Consider the following 18,149-nt stretch of genomic DNA (forward strand, 5'->3'; position numbering starts at 1 on the left):
CGGTTATTTTTTAATCGTTTTTTAATTTATTTATGCATTTAAGTTATTTAATAAGTATATAATTTATTCCTTAAGTTTTAAAGTATTTTATTTAATAAGTTATAAGTTATTAAATAATAATTATAATTTACGTAAAAAGGAATAATATTAAACGAAGTTAAAAAAATATTATTATAAATAAACTTAATAATAATAAGTAAATTTTTTTAATTATTTATTTTATAATTAATAAAAACTTGGAAATAAACTTTAAAAATTTAATTAAGTTATTTAATTTAACCGTTAATTTATAAATGAAAAGTTATATTTATATAAAATTTAATATTTATTAATTTAAAAAAGTTTTTTTATAAATAAGTAATAAACTTAAAATTTTAATTAAAGATTATATTAAAAAGGACGTTATATAATTTTTAATATTACTTAATAAAAATTTATATTAAATTTTTAATTTTTTTTTTTTTTTTTAAAAAAAATAAAATATATTATTTTTATAAAAATATTCATTATTATTTATATAAAGTTATAATTATTTAACAACGGTAAGTTTATAATAAAATTTATAATTATAATTTATTAAAAAATATAATATAACTTTATAAATTATAATAATTTAAAAGGAATATAACGTTAAATTTTATTTTATTAATAATTTAAATATTTTTATATATAATTTTTAATAATAAATTTAATGTTTAATTATTAAAAATTTTAAGTAATTAATTTAAAGGTTTTATTTATATTTATATACTTAATTATAAAAATATTATATTTTAAAGAAATAATTTTTTTTTAAAAGTTTATTAAGATTTAAAGGTAGTTTTTTTATATATAAAATTTTATTAATGATTTTTATATTTTTAAAAAATTTTTTAAGTTATAAAATATATTTTAAGTTTTATTAAATTATTTCTTTAAGTTAATTAATAAATTTTTTAAATTATTTAAAGGTTAATATATTATAAAATTTTACCGAAGTTATAAAAACGGCGGGGGATAAAAAAAAAAATAATCTTTATAAATATAAAAAATATTTTTTTTATAAGACCGCTTTAATAAGTTAATTCTTAATTCTTCCTTTTTTTAAGGTAATATTATAATAATCTTAATAAAATATCGGCTTTTTTATTTTACTTGCCCGGTTAATAATTTATAATAAATTAATATAATGAAAATTTTTATATTTAATACGCTTAATATTAATTTAAAATTTTTATAATAATAAAATATAATAAGTTTTAATAATTTAAATAAATTTTAATATAATATTTAATTTCTTTTAAATATTAATACCATTTATTAAAAGTATTTATTATTATTAAAAATTTTTTATCGTAAATTTTATAATTTATTTTTACCGGTATAAACTTTTAAAAATAAAAAATAATAAATTATAATTTCCCATTATTATCCTTTTAAAAAAATATTACATTAAAAATATAATTAAAAATATTTATTTTTATATATATTTATTTTATAAAGTTAAAATATATTATAATTAAAATTTAAATAAAATAATATTTAAAAGTTTTAAATATTTTATTTATTTCTTTAATTTATTTTTAATTTTATTTATTACCTTTATTTATTTTAATAATAAGTCGCATTAATTTAAAAAAGTTCTTAATAAAATAATAATAAAAGTTTATAAAACTTATAAATTATTAAAATTTTTTTAAGGATTTTAAGGTTTATTAATTTTTAATATATTTAATTTTATTTTATATTATTAAAATATTATTAATACCGATAATATATTTAAAGAATTTTACTTTTTATATTTATTAAAAAGATTTTTTTAAGTTTATAATAAAGTAATATTCCGAGAATTTTTTTAATATTTTTTTTATAAATATATTATATTTTTTAATAATGTTAACATAAATTAAAAAATTGTTAAAATAAATAAATAACCTTACGTTAATAAAGTTTTTAAAAATATTATTTATTATAACTTGGAAGGTTATAAGTATATTAATAAATTTAAAAAGCATTATAAAATATTCGAATAAATTATATTTACATTAAAATATTATTTTTTATTCGTTACTTTTTTTAATTTATATAAAATAAAATCCGGACTTTAAATTAATTTTAATATATCATTTAATAATTTAAAATTAAGCTTGGAATTTAATAATAAAAAAGATAAAATAATAAATAAATATAATAATATTATTTAATCTTTAATAATTAATAATTAATTAAAATGGATCCTTTAAATTTAACTTATCGATAAATATTATAAATATTCCGTAAGAAAAAATTAACCTTTTAATTTATTTTATATTAAACATTTCTTTTAATTAAAGTTTTAAAATATTAAATTCTTTTTTATTTATAACGTAAAAAAAGTTTTATAAAGGTATTTTTCCTTTTATTAAATTAATTAAATAATTTTAAAGTTAATAATTTAAGAATTAATATCTTACCTTTTTAATTATAATGTATATAAATTTATAAAATTTTTTAAATATAAATTTTAAAGTTTCTTTTATTTTAATATTACATATTATTATAATCTTTTATATTTCTTAAAAAGCCAGGTTAATATAATTTTTTTAATAATATTTAAAAGCAAATTTTATTTTTATAAGGTTAATAAAAAAATATACCGGTTTATAAATTTTTATTTATTAATAAAAAAAAATAATATTTATTTTATTATTAAAGTTATTTAATTTAAAATTAACTTATAAGAAATAATCCTTTTAATATTATAATATAATAAGTTTTAAAAAATATTTACCCGCATTAAATATAAATATATTATTAAAAACTACCATTATTTTCGGGGTAATTTTTTTAATAATAAATAATTTCCATTTTTTTATTTAAAATAAAAATATTAAAAGAATAAAATTATTTATATTTAATAATACTTTAACTTTATATTTCCTATAATTATATATAAACGTTATAATTATAATAAATCTTTTACTTATTTCCGGTTTACGGGGTTTTTTTTTTTTTAACTTTAAATCGGTTTTATTATTTAATTTTTTAATAGTTATAAATTACGTAAATTTACTTTAATAAAGTTATAAATTTTAATGGGGTGAATTATTAAAGTTTATTAAAAATCCGAATCGAAATTATTAATTTTTATAATTTAAAGTTATATTATATTTTTAAAAGCCGCATTAACTTTTACTTTTTTATTTAAAAAAAATAATTTCTTAATATTATTTTTTTATGGTTTTTTAATAATTAAGATTTTTTTTAAAAGTGGAAGTAATTTTTTATTATTAACATTTTTTTTAATAAAATAAATTAAAATTTAATAATTATTTTAATTATAACGTTAATATACTTTTTTATTTTTTTTTTATTTATTAATATTTTCTTAATTAATTTTTTTTAATGTTTTTTTATTTCCGGATTAATGCTTTTTATTAAAATTAAATTTATTATCCGGTTTTAACCGATTTATATTTTTTAAGGATTAATTTTAACTTAAAATGGAATAATTTTAATTATAATTTTATTAATTTAATTTTAAATATTTTTTTATTAAAATAAGTATATTTTTTACCGATAAAATACTTAAATTAATTAATATATTTTTATAAATTTAACCAGCTTTTTAAATAACTTATATAAATTTATTATTTATAATTAATAAATTTTTTTATTTAAAATATATTAATTTAATGATTTTATTAAAAAAAATTTTAACAATGTAAATTTAATAAATTATTTTAAATTATTTAATTATTTTATTAAAATCTTGGAATTTTATAAAATATTAAGTTATATTCTTTTAATATTTTAATTTAATTATTTTTTTATAATTTTAATGTTTTTTTAAAGGATTTTTAAACTTACTTTTTAAAGCATTAACGTAAACTTTCTAGGAATTAATAAATCCTAACTTTTTAATTTAAGTTATTTTTTATTAATATTAAAGTTATCTTTTTTTTATTAATAAAAAATTAATTTAATTAATCCGTTAATAATCTTTTAAAAAGTTTATTACATATATTTTAATATACGTTTTTACTTTTAATTATTAAATATAAAATTTTAATAAATCTTTTTTATTATAAACAAGTAATTTATTTAATTAAATAAATATAATAATAATAAAAGTAAATTAAATTAATTATTTTAAAGTTTTAATTAATCATTTATTAATTCTTTAATTACCATTAATTTTATTTATTAAAAAAAATTTTAATAAAAAAATATCGTTAAGTAAGTTTTTTTTATAAAGTTAAAAATTATTATTATTATTAAAATCATTTAAATCCAACTTTAAAAAATCCGGAAATAAATTATTAACAGGAAATTATTTATTATGATTTTTATTTTTATTATTTATAGTTAAATTATAACGCGTTTTTTAAAATTAAACTTATACGGTTTCCGAAATAATTTTCGATTAAATTTTTTAAATAAAATCGGTTAATAATAAGTTTATATTATAAAGTTTAAAAAATAAATTTAAATTAAAATATATAAATAATTTAACGGTTATTTTAAAAAGGTTTTAATTATAAATTAATAAAAAATTTATTATAATTTTTTTTTTAATAAAATATAAAACCGAATTAATAATTATAAGTTTATTATAAATTTAAAACTTTATAACTTTAATAATAACGTTTTTAATATAAGTTTATAACTTTTTAAATTATTTCTTTTAAGCTTTATTTAATTTATTAAAATAAATATAACATTTAATAAAAAAATCATTAATAATTTCATTTATTTATTTTTTTTAATCGTTAATTTATTAAATAATAATAATAATATTTTTCATTTTTCTTTTAATAATAAAAAAAATAAGTTTATATAAATAAGCCATTTTTATAAACTTATTAATAACTTAAACTTATATTTATTCATTTTTAATAAATTAAATTATTATACCTTAAACTTATTAAAAAAAAATATTATTTTTTTTTTTTAACTTTTTTTTTAAAATTAAAAATTTATTCTTTAAAAATTTATACACTTACGCGATTAAAAGTTATTAAAACATTATATACTTATTAAATTTAAATATAATACTTTTATAACTTTTATTAATAATTATTAAATAAATATATAATTTTAATAAAAATATTAAAAACTTTAATTATATTAAAAATATTATATATTTTTTAATATAATTTAAACATTTAAATAAAAAAATTAATAATAAAGTTTCTTATTTAATAAATAACTTTACCATCGCGTATAACCATATTAAAATTTTAAAAATTATATAAAATAATAACGTTATTATTATTAAAAATAAAAATTAAAAAATCATTTTTTTAAAAGTTAAGTCCTAAACTTAATCTTAAATTTATAAAAATAAATATATTAAATTATATATTAAGTTTAATAAAAAACTTATTCCGTATATAACGTCGTTTTTTTATATAATATAATTAAATATAAAGATTTAATTAATTAATAATATAAAATATATCCTTTAAAAATAATAATTTTAAATTAAAATATTATTAAAATATTAAAATAAAAAGAAAAAAATTAAAAAATAATTCACTTTTTAAATTAAAAAATATATTATTAAAAAATTTTTTAAATAAAAAAATCTTTATTAATTCTTATATAATTTTTTAAATAAATAAAAATAATAATTTTAATTTAATTAATTAATTTAAACGATAATATTAAAAAAATATTTCCGTAAACTTAAAGAATCTTTTATTTATTAACGAAAGAAAAAAAAATATATCGTTAAAATTTATAAAATATTTTTTATGAAAACCTTAATAATATCCGGAATAAATATTTTTTTAAATAATTATAAAAATATAATTTAATTTAAATAAAATATAAATAAATATTATTTTAAGTAAACACGTATAATAATCCGGAAAAAAAATTTATAAACCATTAAAAAATTATTTATAACAAGGAAAAAAAACTTAAAATATAAATTTAATTTATATAATAATTCTTTAAAAATTTTAAGTTTTTAATCCTTTTTTTTTTTTTAAAAAAAGATCGTTTTAACTATTTAAATTTAATTTATTATACTTAAGATCCGAATTTTAACACTTTAAGCGCCTATAAATATTCTATTAATTAATCCTGCATATATATAATAACCTAATAATTATTCCCAATAACCAATAGGCTACTTATTCCAACCCAACAGTCTCATATTCTATATATGTTGGAGGCGTGGCACCTATCGCCGTGTGACAGGTACGGAACGCCAATATCAACCCGGCCCCGGCATCGTCAACAGATCAAATGGCCAAAAGACTCTATTTAGACTTTTCACATCACCCACGGCAGTGGGCACAAAGACTATTGTCGACCCTGCGCCGACAAGCGGCGGCAAGAAACTGCCGTTGCAGGGAATCGTGACGATATGCGATGAGAATGGCTTACCAAGAGGGATCATCAATGCTAGTGAGCTCACCGGATACCGCACCTCGCTAATTGCCATGATCCCCTACATATGGCGGCGGAACACCGAAAACATCGTCGTGTACGGTGCCGGCAAGCAGGCTCTCTGGCACATCCGACTTGCGTTGGCTCTGCAGGGTAATGAGATTAAGTCCATCATCGTCGTGAATCGTTCTGAGCCGAGGGCGAAAGAGATGCTTGATAAAGTCGCGCAGGAGAACAGCGCACGCTGGAAGTCCTCGGCTACGATGAAGTACCTCGACCCTTCCGGTCCGGAGTTCGACCAGTCTTTGGAGACAGCATTGGCAGATGCCGATGCCATCTTCTGCACAGTGCCCTCCTATAAGCCCTTATTTCCGGCCAAGTATATTTTGGGCCAGGGGCAAAGGACGAAAAAGCCGTACGTCTCAGCTATCGGCTCCTGGCAGCCCGACATGATAGAGCTCGATCCGGACCTTGTAAAAAGTATTGTTGACGATACCGAAAATGGATTTCACCCGGAGCGCGACTCAGCAGGCGCCATCTTAGTTGATGATCGGGAAACCATCCTAACGCACGTCGGAGAAGCTGTGCAGAGCCAGTTGAAGTTAGACGATATGGTTGAAGTTGGCAAAATCGCCCACTTGCGAGAACACGATCCCGACCAAGCTCGGAAAGAGAAATTAAATCGATGGCTCGAAGAAGGTCTCGTCGTATACAAGAGCGTCGGCGTTAGCGTGACAGACCTCGCGGCCGGGGAGGCAATCTTGGCACTGGATAAGGAGAGAAATATAGGGTTTCATTTACCAGATTTCTAGATACTTCTATCTAGCGTAAATATCTGTCTTGATTACCCCGAGAGAGTCCTTATGATCACCAATCGTGTCTAGTGAGTACCTAGCTGAACACCTAGCCAAATCCGTGGTGCTATTTTAACGCTACGGGGCATCCGATCTCCACCCCTCACAGAAGCCCGACATAGTCAAACAACATAAATAAAGCTAGGCTTATTCGCCGGTAACCGTAATTTCGGCAGTTGATATGTGTTACGCTACGAGTTAAATCCGTATTTTGTACGACGTCTTTTGTCACAATCCCGTTCCAGTGACCTAATCTCTCGTAGAACAAGGTGGAACTTGGACATCTTAATTCCACAACGAACACCATGAGACCATCATTTTCAACATCTCATTCATCTATCCAGAGCTTCCCAAAAGCGCTAACTCTATCCTAAAATAACTTTTCATAATATCATCTACTTCGGCTCAAGCAAGCCAAAACCACGCCTTCTCCACCCAATTCCTCGGCACGGGCTCCACGTCCGCCGCCGACATGTCATCCATCTCCTTCTTCCCCGTCCAAATATCCACGTCCTCGACCCTCCTCGCGAACTTCGTCCTATGCACGATCTTGTGCCCGAAGTACAGCACCAGGAAAACCGGGATCGTGATATACGCCGCCAGGAACCCCGACGCGCTCCACTGCGCGGGAAAAAAGACCTGGAACCCGTTCGTCAGGGTAAGCAGGCTGACGAGGAACAGCACGGCGTACGTGGCGCCGGGCTGCAGCGGGGTGCGGAACGGCAGCGCCTCGAGCTGCCCGTGGTGCTGCACGGCCTTCCGAAAACGCAGGTACGTAATTAGGATCACGATCCAGGCGATGAAGCCCGAGATCGTCGAGATGTTGGTGAACCACGCGAACACCTGGGCGCCGGAGTTCGAGACGTTGAGGAAGGCCAGGCAGGCGATAGCCAGCGTGAACAGGACGGCGACCCAGGGGACGCCGCGCCGCGTCGTGAGGCCGAAGACGCGCGGCGCCTGGCCGTTGACCGCCATCGAGTACAGCACGCGCGAGCCCGAGTAGCAGAAGGCGTTGCCGGCGGACCAGGCGGAGGTCAGGATCGCGGCGTTGATGACGTGGTTGAGGCCGCGGATGCCGGCGCGCGCGATGCCGATGACGTACGGGCTGGCCGACGCGTTGGAGTCGCCGGACAGGAGCTGGCCGTCGTCGTTCGGCACGATGACGCCGATCGCGAGAGAGCCTAAGCCGTAGAAGATGGCGAGGCGCCAGACGAACCGGCGCGCTGCCTTCGGGATATTGCGCCGCGGCGCCACGGTCTCGCCCGCCGAGAGCGCGATCAGCTCGGGCGACGTGATGAAGGAGAAGCCGGCGCGCACGAAGGCGGTCCAGTACGCGAGGAAGCGGCCCGTGCTGCCCGGCACGAGGTACGGGACGAAGGCGCCGGGCGGGTCCTGCCAATACCGGAAGTACAGGGGGTCGTGGTTGGGGCCGCCGCCGAAGAAGAGGACGATGCTGAGGATGATGAGGCCGATGATGGTGATGAGCTTGATGCTGGCGAACCAGAACTCGGCCTCGCCGAAGAAGGACACGGCGATGATGTTGAGGAGCAGGATCACGATGAGCTGCAGCGCGATCCAGACGGCGACGGGGACCGCGGTCGTCCAGTACTGCAGGATGATGGCCCCGGCGGTGCATTCTGCGGCGACGAGCATCGCGTACGCGTACCAGTAGTTCCAGCCATCGGCGAAGGCGAGACTAGGTTCGACAAAGCGGCCTACGAAATATGGTATGGAGATTCCTTTCAGGGGTACTGCGCCGATCTCAGGTTAGCGAGACATAACATGAGAAAAGCCTTCGAAGAGGATTAAATACGATCTACGGGTATATTCTTCCTTGGGGTTGGGCCAATGTCTGGGAAATGCTCTCATTGACAGGGAATATGGATCTCAAAATAACTCACGGTACGTGACCATCTCAGCCAAATCGTTCATTATAACCCACACGATGAACATCATAGACAAGTACGCCATAAACAAGGGTGCCGGCCCCGTGGTAGCGAGGATCTGACCCGAACCGATGAACAGACCGGTTCCGATTCTAGAAGTGCGCGGATCGTTTAGTAAGCACCGCCGCCAATTGGACAGCTAAGGATAGCCAGAGAACAGATATGCGACTTACGCGCCTCCGAGGGCAAGAAACTGGATATGCCGACTTTTCAAGCCTCTCTTTAGCTGATGCCCTGTCGCGAGGTTCATCTCCCCAATGCGATTCGACGCGGTCCGCTCAAGCTCCCCTTTCGACTCCGTCTCGGCCTGGCCGGAGTCGGTCGCATAGGCCACATTGTCGCCGCCGTCTTGTCTCATCGTCCACCTCTCCTACACTGCGAAAAGGTTTGCGAGAGAAAAGTTTGCTGCTTCATGCAGCAACGAAACGACCTTGTACAATCCCCGCAGCTCTTTTGTTACGCGGAGAGATCGTCGTCGGGGACTACATGCAAGTAGGTAAGATTTATGTGAGTTGCATGTAAGACGAGATAAGAAAAGCAAAAAAAAAAATTCTGTCAGACACGCGACTCAGCCTTGCGGTTTTTAAAACAAACATCCGATTTGCCTTAAAGAGGCAGGGACGCAGACAGATCCCCGATGGATGAGGCGGTGGATCTTGCCATTCCTCTTACCCAGGCGTATGGGGCGTAGGTGGCGTCAGGTGGATCCTCATGGCCGGTCGGACTTCCTGAACGGTGAAGATCGGAGTTGAAGGTTGCCTCTTGAGGGATAGCGAAATGCGGAGAATGGGGATCAGGATTTCCCACGTTATTTCAATTCGTTATGAGAGAGATAAACCAATGAGATTATTACTCTTACCTTTAGGTAATTACACCTAGTCTGGCAGTCTGAAGTCTAGACTTTGGTATCAAAAGGAAACTTGAATGCCCTCCTAAGGCTAAAGGTGTAAGGCTTAGACTCAAAACTACCGGCATTAGAATTTAGGATTAAACATTAGTGAGAACTAGAGGCTAAAAGTTTAATTTCTTCATTACTGGATATTTATCTTTTTCATAATCAGTTGTTCCTAGGTAAGACGATTGTGTTATTAGAATTGATAATACCATAGATTGGCAGTGATAATATCATTATCTGGGCATCAGACAACTGGAACATGATCTTTTTTGTTCGGTATCTTAAATTGGCTTAGGCATATTGACAATACAGCCGTTTCTACCCGAAATCCATTTGCTCGGGCTGAACGTCGGCAAACTTCAAGTCCGTGTAACGTCGGCTTAGGTAATCGTGTATAGGACGTTTCAAATATTGGCAGTGTGGAAGTATGTATGAGGACCTCGGATGCAATGTTATGTCTCAGGTCGTCTTCTGCAGACATAATCTACTTTTAGCGCGTTGAGAGGACTCAGAATGGCTTGGTGTTGGTGTGGGTGTGATTACGACGCATTACCCCAGTCGCTTGCGTGGAACATCCAAATAAGTAGCCCTCAAGCCCATCTGCTCCGCGCTTCCTGTAGCAAACGGGAATCTTGTAGAATGAATAGGTACCTTACCCAACAGCAAACGCCCGAACCCGACGCAAATTTGCTCAACTTCAAACGCCATTACCGAATTGTTTTATTCCTCTAATCTATACAAAGACCACCGATGTCGTTCTAAGCCTAGCGGTTTTTTCACCCAACCTTTCATTTAAATAGGTCGCTTGAAAGGATGCGCTTCTGTGTTCAACACCCACTCATCCAAGCTAATAAGGTTTGGATCTGAATAACTGCGCGAGCTGTGAGCAATTTTCAATTTCATCAATCTGTCTTGAAATGGGATCACTTACAGCAGATAGAAGTACTTGAGGGTTTCCGCAAGCCAAAAACTCTCCATCGCGTCAGTCTTATCCGAATTCGGTAACAGAACATTGTCGATAGCACTGTTGCCCGCCTCGGTCCTGGTTTGGCTAACGATAGCATTAAACATCTTCCATCCTTTGTCCTGCCATGTCGTATCGCCCGTGATGCGGTACATGTACCAGACGGACTCGATAGCTTCTGGCCTAAGAGAGAGTATGGGTTAGTCGGACATCCGAGAGTATTACAGACATCTTACGCATAATGCGGCGTCAACCACTTTCACTAACCTGAGGATATAAGAATGATAGTGGGCACTGACGAAACCAGGCGGGAGGTTCTCTGCTTCAATGCGGTTCCCTACGTACTGTTCATGGGACATCGGGCGCTCCGGTTCCGGGTATTCGATATCGATTTCTTCCTGCGTAAGGGGAACTTGATCGACATTATCACGGACAGAAGCAGCTACGGCATCTTTGCCACCATTGATATCAAGCGCATCTTCCAAATTCGCCGCCTGAGCCGACTTTTTAGGGGTGATACCGTTGTCAACATCATTAGTCGAGGCCCCTTTCGATGGTGGTGGTGCGGGCGGCGCCCTCTTCTGCATTCCAATACTCCCAAGCCCAGTCTTCTGAGTGGCCACCTGCGAGCTGCCGAATTCCTCGTCAACGAGACCAGCGGAGGCCGTCCCCCCGGATGCCGCGCCAAGATTTTTGTGTCCCTTCATTTTCGCCTGTTGAGCTTTTTTCGATTTCCAGTCCTTATGCTGTTTTTCGTATTCCGCCATCTGCTCCATACGAGTTTCATAAAGAGGATCCAAATACTGCCAGTATAAGGTCTCGTTCCAGTGACAGTTGTTGACTTCGGCACAGGGAACGACAGTTGCACCCTCTGGCATAATACCGCTAGGTGTGTTTTCATAAGCCCATACGCAGCCATCGGTGAGTCTCTTTCCGATCTCTACGTCTTCGGGGACATCAAATATTTTCCCGCCCATGCCAAACATACCGCCGATGAAACAAGTGAGATGAGTGACTTCCCACTCAGTTGTCGCGTCGACCTCCGGATTCCCTTGAGTGTTGATTTTGGCGGAGAATAAGATGTCACGGTCATCAGGAATCATTGGCCGGAAGAGGAGCCATTTTTTGACAGCTGCAGTTACTTTGGCGTGCAGGGTTTTATACTTGGGTTCTAGGCCCCCGAGGAGTAGCCATTGCTTAGGGAAGTACTCGTACGTGCTGTCTTGACTTCCACCCATACTATACTGTTCATTTGAACTCCACGATCCTGCTGTAAGGCCTTGTGGAACACAGTTGTCCTTCTTCTTCTTAGGTTCGGAGTTGACAGAAGTGCTGTCATGATTGTCCACTGTGGTGTCATCTTGATCCATGTCGTTCTCGTCAGCAACCCTCTTTTTCGAGGGTGCGTACATTTCCTCCCCGCCGTGTTCGATCTTCACTTTGTTGGTTCCGTCGTCATTAGGCGTCCCCACGGCGCGGCTTTCTAGGCGACTCGTCTCGCCCTTAACCAATTTACCTTGGCTACTTCCCACTTCCACGCCCTGTTTGCTACTTTTAGTATTCTCCGGATCGTACGCCTGAAGACCAATTTGCCTTAATTTCTCAACCTCGGCCTCCTTGGCGGCGATCTCTAATGCCGCGGTTCTGTTGCATCCAGTCGCATCGACGCGCTCAGGAAAGATACCAGGGATTGTTGTTCCCCGCTCTTGCCACTCGTAGAAGGCATCTGTGATGCGTGCTACAGCATCATAATACCTATTTTCCTTTGTGATTTGGGCAAGTCGTGTGAATTCCATGGCAAGAGAGCCTAGCTCCGCCACACTTACCCCCGCTTGAGCTCTCTTCGGTAGCTTCGCGAAGGCGGGCTTCCAATTATAGTACAGCACAGGCATACGATTTGGCGTATCAAAAACGTCCATCAGAATTTCGGCAAGTTCGATAGCCTTCTCGAGAAGTATATCATACCCTCCAGCTTTACCACCACTAACATCATAGGCAGCTACTAGTCCACCAAGATATCGAATAGTGGTCTCGAAGACGGGGATCTCAGTTCGGAACTCAGAGGTGGTGAAGTCGATCTTCTCGACCTCGAGAAGTGCCTCCTCGAACTCATTTTTCATTCCCATGATCCATAATGTGTCGAGTGCGTCGACCAACGTTGCAGCCCATCCGCAGAACGGGTCACGAAATTTCTTGGACACAGGGCTTAATTCATCGTGTCCCTTGGCATGGGTCATATAACCATTCCAACCACGCACCATCTCGGCCTTGACCTTAGCAAGACGATCCAGGCGCTTTTCCCGAGCTTGAGCCGATTCTTTTTCGAAATCATATTGGATCGGTAGTATAGGTTTAGGCTTCCCCGTCGGAAGGGGAATTATTTCGTCTTTGGGGACGGGGAAATGCTCGGGGAATTTCTTCCAGTGAATTGTAGTGGTTGCGCTCTGGGTCTTAGACTTATGCGCACCAGGTGCGCCGTGAACACCTTTACCAGGAGGCCCTCCAACGCCCTTGGCGCCTTGACCAACATTCTTGTCTGGAATACTGATTAATGGAGCAGTGGTGGTCTTCGCAGCCTCATCTTTATCGTATACGCGTACTTGACTCTGGTTCGTCGCGGTAGCCGTGTTCTGAGAGTCGAATTTGCCACCATCGTCTTCGCCGGTCGTTGGTTTCAGGTTAGGAATCTTGACTTTTTCGGGTTCTTTGCCTGGTTTCTCTTTCAATTGTACTCGAGGTTCGTCATCTTCACTGGTAAACCCAGTCTCGCTCTTGACAGGACCAGGTCGGGTTTGCTTATTAGTCAAGCCGAAGCCTCGCTCAAGAGACGACTTAGGTGGGGCTTTGGCTAAGGGAATGGATGCCGAGACGGATTCCCATTGCTCATTATTCTGAGTGACACGATACAGCAGGAAGACGACAATGGCAGCAAAGAAGACATAATAGCGGTATCTTCGAAAGCGAAACATGATTGCAATCGCATGTAATATATGCAGGGCAGCTACTCAGCCCTAGCCGAGTCCCGAGTAGCTGTGAGGCTGGAGGCGGGATGTGGGATGTGGGACGTGGGGCAAGGGAGAGACGAAAGGCAGTCAAGCCAATGTCTTGATCTCACGAGCCTGGAAAGAAAGCGGAAAGGAACAACACGAAGTTCAACCAAGACTCAATTCTAGCATTTTTATCCAAGCTCTGGTGCATAAGGAGCGTAGGAAGGTTGAAGTGCTGGATCAAGAGCGACTTCGAAGCACGGTCGAGCTCAGTCGATCCAAGCAGAATACGAGCCAGCGAGCCCAGACAATCGACCGAGGCTAAAAAGCAAACAATAAGCTGGAACAAGAAAGGGCGATTCGATTTACTGAAACATCTCCCTTTCTCAAGATACCTAGGTAGGTCTAGGTTGAAGATATCTAGGTAGATAACATCAAATAGCGAAAAGAATGAAAACAGGAAAGTCAATTAGAACATTAAACATAGAAGGACAGATGGTCGGCAAGGCCAATACCTAGTAATAATTGCCGTGTCGCAGTTCGGAGGAAATATTGACAAATGGAAACGCCAAGTGCACTAGGGGTCCCGAATGTACAGGTGAACGGTTAAGGCCAAAGCGAGTGCTTGGCATCTTCCTTCATTGGGCATACTGGTCGTAACCAAGGAAGTCATCAATGGCGTCGGCGGCTTACTCTTGGCATAGACACTGACGTTGCAGTGCTTAGATTGCCAAATTGCCATGAATTGTGAATAAGATCTGACGGAGATCCAGACGGTTTGATGGTTTTTGAAAGGAAGAGAAATGCATGTATGTAACTATTTCAGGTAAGTAAAGTATAAGATGCACTAGAAACACGCACGACCGTACGACGTCAGATCTACGTGGATATATGAAAAGGGTAGTAACAACCCCAATTGAAGGTACAATGTCTCAGCGGTGCTACTCCTCCGTATGAAGTAGCTCCGCTTTAAATAGACACCCACCTTCCACGGTTATGGCACAGAAGATCTAGACCTATCTTAAACTCCTCCTTCCTCTTATTATCTAGGACTTTCAATAGCCTACAGGTTTTCAAGATTTATTATCGATTTATCATCATAAACCCTAGTCATATACTGGCACATATTATGTATACCAGATATGCATCCATATCCTCAGGCACGTATGAGACAAATGTTTGTGTGATAATACCAAACGTACGAAGTAGGACTATGTCACTCAAATTGTGACGATCAATTGTTACACTCGTCGATTTTGCTACCAACTAGCATCGCCCGAGTTGGCGATCTTTGTGGGGTGCATAAACCCATGCTGACCAAATCATTATCCGAGATCCCCATAACTCGACTTTCCAGATTAACCCTTTCCGAATTCAGAAATCGATACAACTCCTAATATTCATTACACCTATTACATATGTATGTATATCGCCTCAAAAACACCCATAATATGACATACACCGTACGCGTATCGCTATTTTTTGGTACGCAACATCGGTGTGCAAGGCGGTGGGCCTCCATATCGTATTTCAATGTCTTGCGCCTTAAACCCACACCGGTCGCAGATCCCCATGCCTCGCATCCCAGCGTCCAGGTAACATGGGATGTCGAGGCTATCCGCCAACTTCGTCGCCCATTCCATAAGCGCCGATGCGTATCCCCTTCCTCGGTTGCTCGATTTTGTCATGATGAGCTCGATGACTGCGTTCAATGTCACTTCAGCAAGCTATTGACCGGTCTGTATGTTTAGCTGGATAACTTACACACGTGGCCTTCTTTTCCCACAACTAGATAGTGAGCTCTGGCCAACGGCTCAAAGAACTCGGCGAGCTTCTCTTCACTCATACCCGGAATGTCATCACATCGCGTCCATCGTGTCTTCCAAGCATCTCCCGAAATGCTCTGACCCGAATGGACAATATGGACAATTGCGAGCGCGACAGGTTTACCTATTCTCCTTTGTTAAAACGTGACTGAAGTTTGAGCTAAGTTGTTTAACAGACTGTTGAGATTCCTGACGACGGCAACCTTGGACTCAGGCTTGTAGTAGGACTTCTGGCCTAGGAAGTTCTCGAAACTCCGCTGGAGCCACTTGCGTCCGCCTTCTGTCTGTGGGAACACTACTTCCCCGGGCCCGCTGAAGGCTTCCCAGAATATCTCCACGAGGTCGGGGATATCGTCGGGTGTTGCTAGGCTTACTTTTCCCGCCATGTCATGTACCTTGTCTGCCGTTTGCAAGCCGTACGTGGTAGAAATCTAAGCAGTCCGTTCATTGTGAAATGGGCGAGTCCTCGGTTCTTTTATTTCTGTGGTCAATACGAACCATCTCTTTAGAGTTCAAAAATGTCAAACTTGCCGAGCCGGTGTCAATTGTCAACTCTAACCTTACCCGCAATAAAGTTCTCGGCCCTGTCCGATATGGGCATTTAACCTATTTCCCCACCTCAAGTTCGGATGACAGCTCGTCATTGTGAATCATGGACTGACTACCATCACGCCTGTATACGAGCCTAATTCGTCAGCTCCAGTTGAAGTCATCTTTCACATGATCGAGGTTGATCCTGTTCGAGCTACACCGAGCCAATAGGAATTAGCCGTGCATGGAAGTTGATGAACTCTCTCGGTGAATGTATGTCCCGTTGTCTACTCCGATGAGCAGTATATTCATCTAGGTATATGATGGTACTTGGGATGCTGCTCGTATGGATGTCTTTTGAGTCACCATTCCGTGGTTGCCCCTAGAAACTTCCCCTAGGACAGGTACCCCTATTGTGAATATATTGTTGAAAGACAATGTTAGGAACCAGGAATGGAGCTTCTCATTTCATACAGAGCTTTTTATTTTAATCGGCATGTCCTAAACGTCATAAAAATTTACATCTATTGCTACACGTAATCGTCATAACTCTCCCGGTTCACATTCACATTAAGGATCGGCTCACCAAGCAAGAAGTAAGCCCAAGATCAACAACCTCAATACCCTGCCCAACCCCCAACGCCATCGCAATCCCCTTGACGATGTAGCAGCACTAGACGGTGATGGCTCCGCGCTCGAACTAGAGCCCGAATCCGCACTTGTAGTCGTGCCTGACGCCACGTACGACACCGGCACCGTAACCTCCGCCACGCTCACACCACTCGCCGTGTTAGCCCATAGACACATCGGCGACCCGGAAGCGCCGTACGTCGGGGTGCCCCAACCCCACAAATCATTCGTGATAGTGGCCGAGAGATCTCCGCTCACGGTCGCACTCGCGCTTACACTAGCATAGGTGACCGGAAACAAATCCGCGTCCGAAGCATTCGTCGCGGCTAGGCTAGCCAGCGGGCTTGCTAACGTGCCGGGTGCGCAGGAAGTTCTTGCACTAGAGCCCGGGATGGGATTGAGCGCTTGCGATTGCACCCCGGAGATGGGGCAGCAGAGGAGGTTTGATAGGTCAATTGGGGTGGTAGTGTTAGTGTTCGGGACGGAATACGGGAAAAGCCAGTTGGAGGAGTTAAGTGAAGAGTACAGGTCAATGGAGGTATCGACGATGACACCGTCGCAGCATATGCTGATGAAATCTTCTTGCTTGACGCTAATGCCTGATTCCGGGCATATGAAGAGTGATTTGCGCTCGGATTGGGGCATGAGACACCATTCCGGAATAGGGCCCGTGGGGATGGATGTGGTGACTGATGAAGACGACATTATTGATGCATGTTTAGGGTAAGTGACTTGAGAGGATTTGTAGAGGCAAGTATTATCATACCTAGTCTCTGTGTGTTAAAGTTGATTAAAGCTGAGAATGGAGGATGAGGTGTGGTCGTATTAGGTAGCCCATATTGAGTCTAGGTGCCCTGTCCTAACCCCTGCGAAAAGCGCCATGATACCCTCCTAAATGATTCGAGGTTTTTTCTATTGGGGTACAATATACCTACGCGTGCTCGCAAAATCAACATGGTTAGAATTCTAGACTTAACCGGGGATCAAGTGGTAGTCCTTCTTGATAGGTAGTAGGTATTCAGCTGGCTTATCTGGCCTTCCATGTAATGGCTGATCCATTGACCCAAACCTGTGCGGAGGTTGCTGGTCAGAGTTATGATGATTATCAGAGGCTGAGCTGAGGAACCAATGCTCTTGTTCGTGATGCGGGGGCACG

At 36.7% G+C, this 18,149-nt stretch overlaps 5 protein-coding genes across 5 annotated transcripts; 1 reads left to right on the forward strand and 4 right to left on the reverse strand.

Annotated features, from left to right (window-relative positions):
* Window positions 1-6,169: 6,169 nt before the first annotated feature.
* Window positions 6,170-7,207, forward strand: F4807DRAFT_446070 (uncharacterized protein). Its single transcript, XM_047999788.1, has one exon. It carries the CDS (start codon window positions 6,414-6,416, stop codon window positions 7,170-7,172), a length of 759 nt encoding a protein of 252 aa, XP_047849268.1. The 5' UTR covers window positions 6,170-6,413; the 3' UTR covers window positions 7,173-7,207.
* F4807DRAFT_446074 (proline-specific permease) lies at window positions 7,198-10,206 on the reverse strand. The gene is made up of 3 exons (XM_047999789.1): window positions 9,334-10,206; window positions 9,116-9,252; window positions 7,198-8,965 (listed from the first exon to the last, which is right to left on the reverse strand). Exons 1-3 carry the CDS (start codon window positions 9,516-9,518, stop codon window positions 7,620-7,622), a joined length of 1,668 nt encoding a protein of 555 aa, XP_047849269.1. The 5' UTR covers window positions 9,519-10,206; the 3' UTR covers window positions 7,198-7,619.
* A 485-nt stretch (window positions 10,207-10,691) lies between these two features.
* Window positions 10,692-14,285, reverse strand: F4807DRAFT_321755 (glycoside hydrolase family 47 protein). Its single transcript, XM_047995159.1, has 3 exons — window positions 11,287-14,285; window positions 10,987-11,202; window positions 10,692-10,926 (listed from the first exon to the last, which is right to left on the reverse strand). The coding sequence occupies exons 1-3, from the start codon at window positions 13,986-13,988 to the stop codon at window positions 10,848-10,850; spliced, it is 2,997 nt and encodes a 998-aa protein (XP_047849270.1). The 5' UTR covers window positions 13,989-14,285; the 3' UTR covers window positions 10,692-10,847.
* Window positions 14,286-15,481: 1,196 nt separating this feature from the next.
* F4807DRAFT_471797 (uncharacterized protein) lies at window positions 15,482-16,713 on the reverse strand (the record flags this gene model as incomplete). The annotated part of the gene is made up of 3 exons (XM_048002963.1): window positions 16,011-16,713; window positions 15,771-15,956; window positions 15,482-15,708 (listed from the first exon to the last, which is right to left on the reverse strand). Exons 1-3 carry the CDS (start codon window positions 16,216-16,218, stop codon window positions 15,482-15,484), a joined length of 621 nt encoding a protein of 206 aa, XP_047849271.1. The 5' UTR covers window positions 16,219-16,713.
* Window positions 16,582-17,909, reverse strand: F4807DRAFT_321980 (uncharacterized protein). Its single transcript, XM_047995161.1, has one exon. The coding sequence runs from the start codon at window positions 17,696-17,698 to the stop codon at window positions 16,946-16,948; it is 753 nt and encodes a 250-aa protein (XP_047849272.1). The 5' UTR covers window positions 17,699-17,909; the 3' UTR covers window positions 16,582-16,945.
* Window positions 17,910-18,149: the final 240 nt, after the last annotated feature.

The sequence above is a fragment of the Annulohypoxylon truncatum genome (assembly GCF_022578515.1).
Source record: "Annulohypoxylon truncatum strain CBS 140777 unplaced genomic scaffold F4807scaffold_52, whole genome shotgun sequence".
Classification (NCBI taxonomy): Eukaryota; Fungi; Ascomycota; class Sordariomycetes; order Xylariales; family Hypoxylaceae; genus Annulohypoxylon; species Annulohypoxylon truncatum.

Bases quoted from the DNA above. Each gene is read 5' to 3' on its own strand.
- F4807DRAFT_446070 (XM_047999788.1), top strand. From the start codon at position 6,414: ATGATCCCCTACATATGGCGGCGGAACACCGAAAACATCGTCGTGTAC.
- F4807DRAFT_446074 (XM_047999789.1), bottom strand. From the start codon at position 9,518: ATGAGACAAGACGGCGGCGACAATGTGGCCTATGCGACCGACTCCGGC. The intron at 9,253-9,333 runs GTAAGTCGCATA...GCGCACTTCTAG, and splicing joins TTTCTTGCCCTCGGAGGCGC to AATCGGAACCGGTCTGTTCA. The intron at 8,966-9,115 runs GTGAGTTATTTT...AGATCGGCGCAG, and splicing joins GGCTGAGATGGTCACGTACC to TACCCCTGAAAGGAATCTCC.
- F4807DRAFT_321755 (XM_047995159.1), bottom strand. From the start codon at position 13,988: ATGTTTCGCTTTCGAAGATACCGCTATTATGTCTTCTTTGCTGCCATT. The intron at 11,203-11,286 runs GTTAGTGAAAGT...ACTCTCTCTTAG, and splicing joins TATCATTCTTATATCCTCAG to GCCAGAAGCTATCGAGTCCG. The intron at 10,927-10,986 runs GTAAGTGATCCC...CAGCTCGCGCAG, and splicing joins CTCAAGTACTTCTATCTGCT to TTATTCAGATCCAAACCTTA.
- F4807DRAFT_321980 (XM_047995161.1), bottom strand. From the start codon at position 17,698: ATGTCGTCTTCATCAGTCACCACATCCATCCCCACGGGCCCTATTCCG.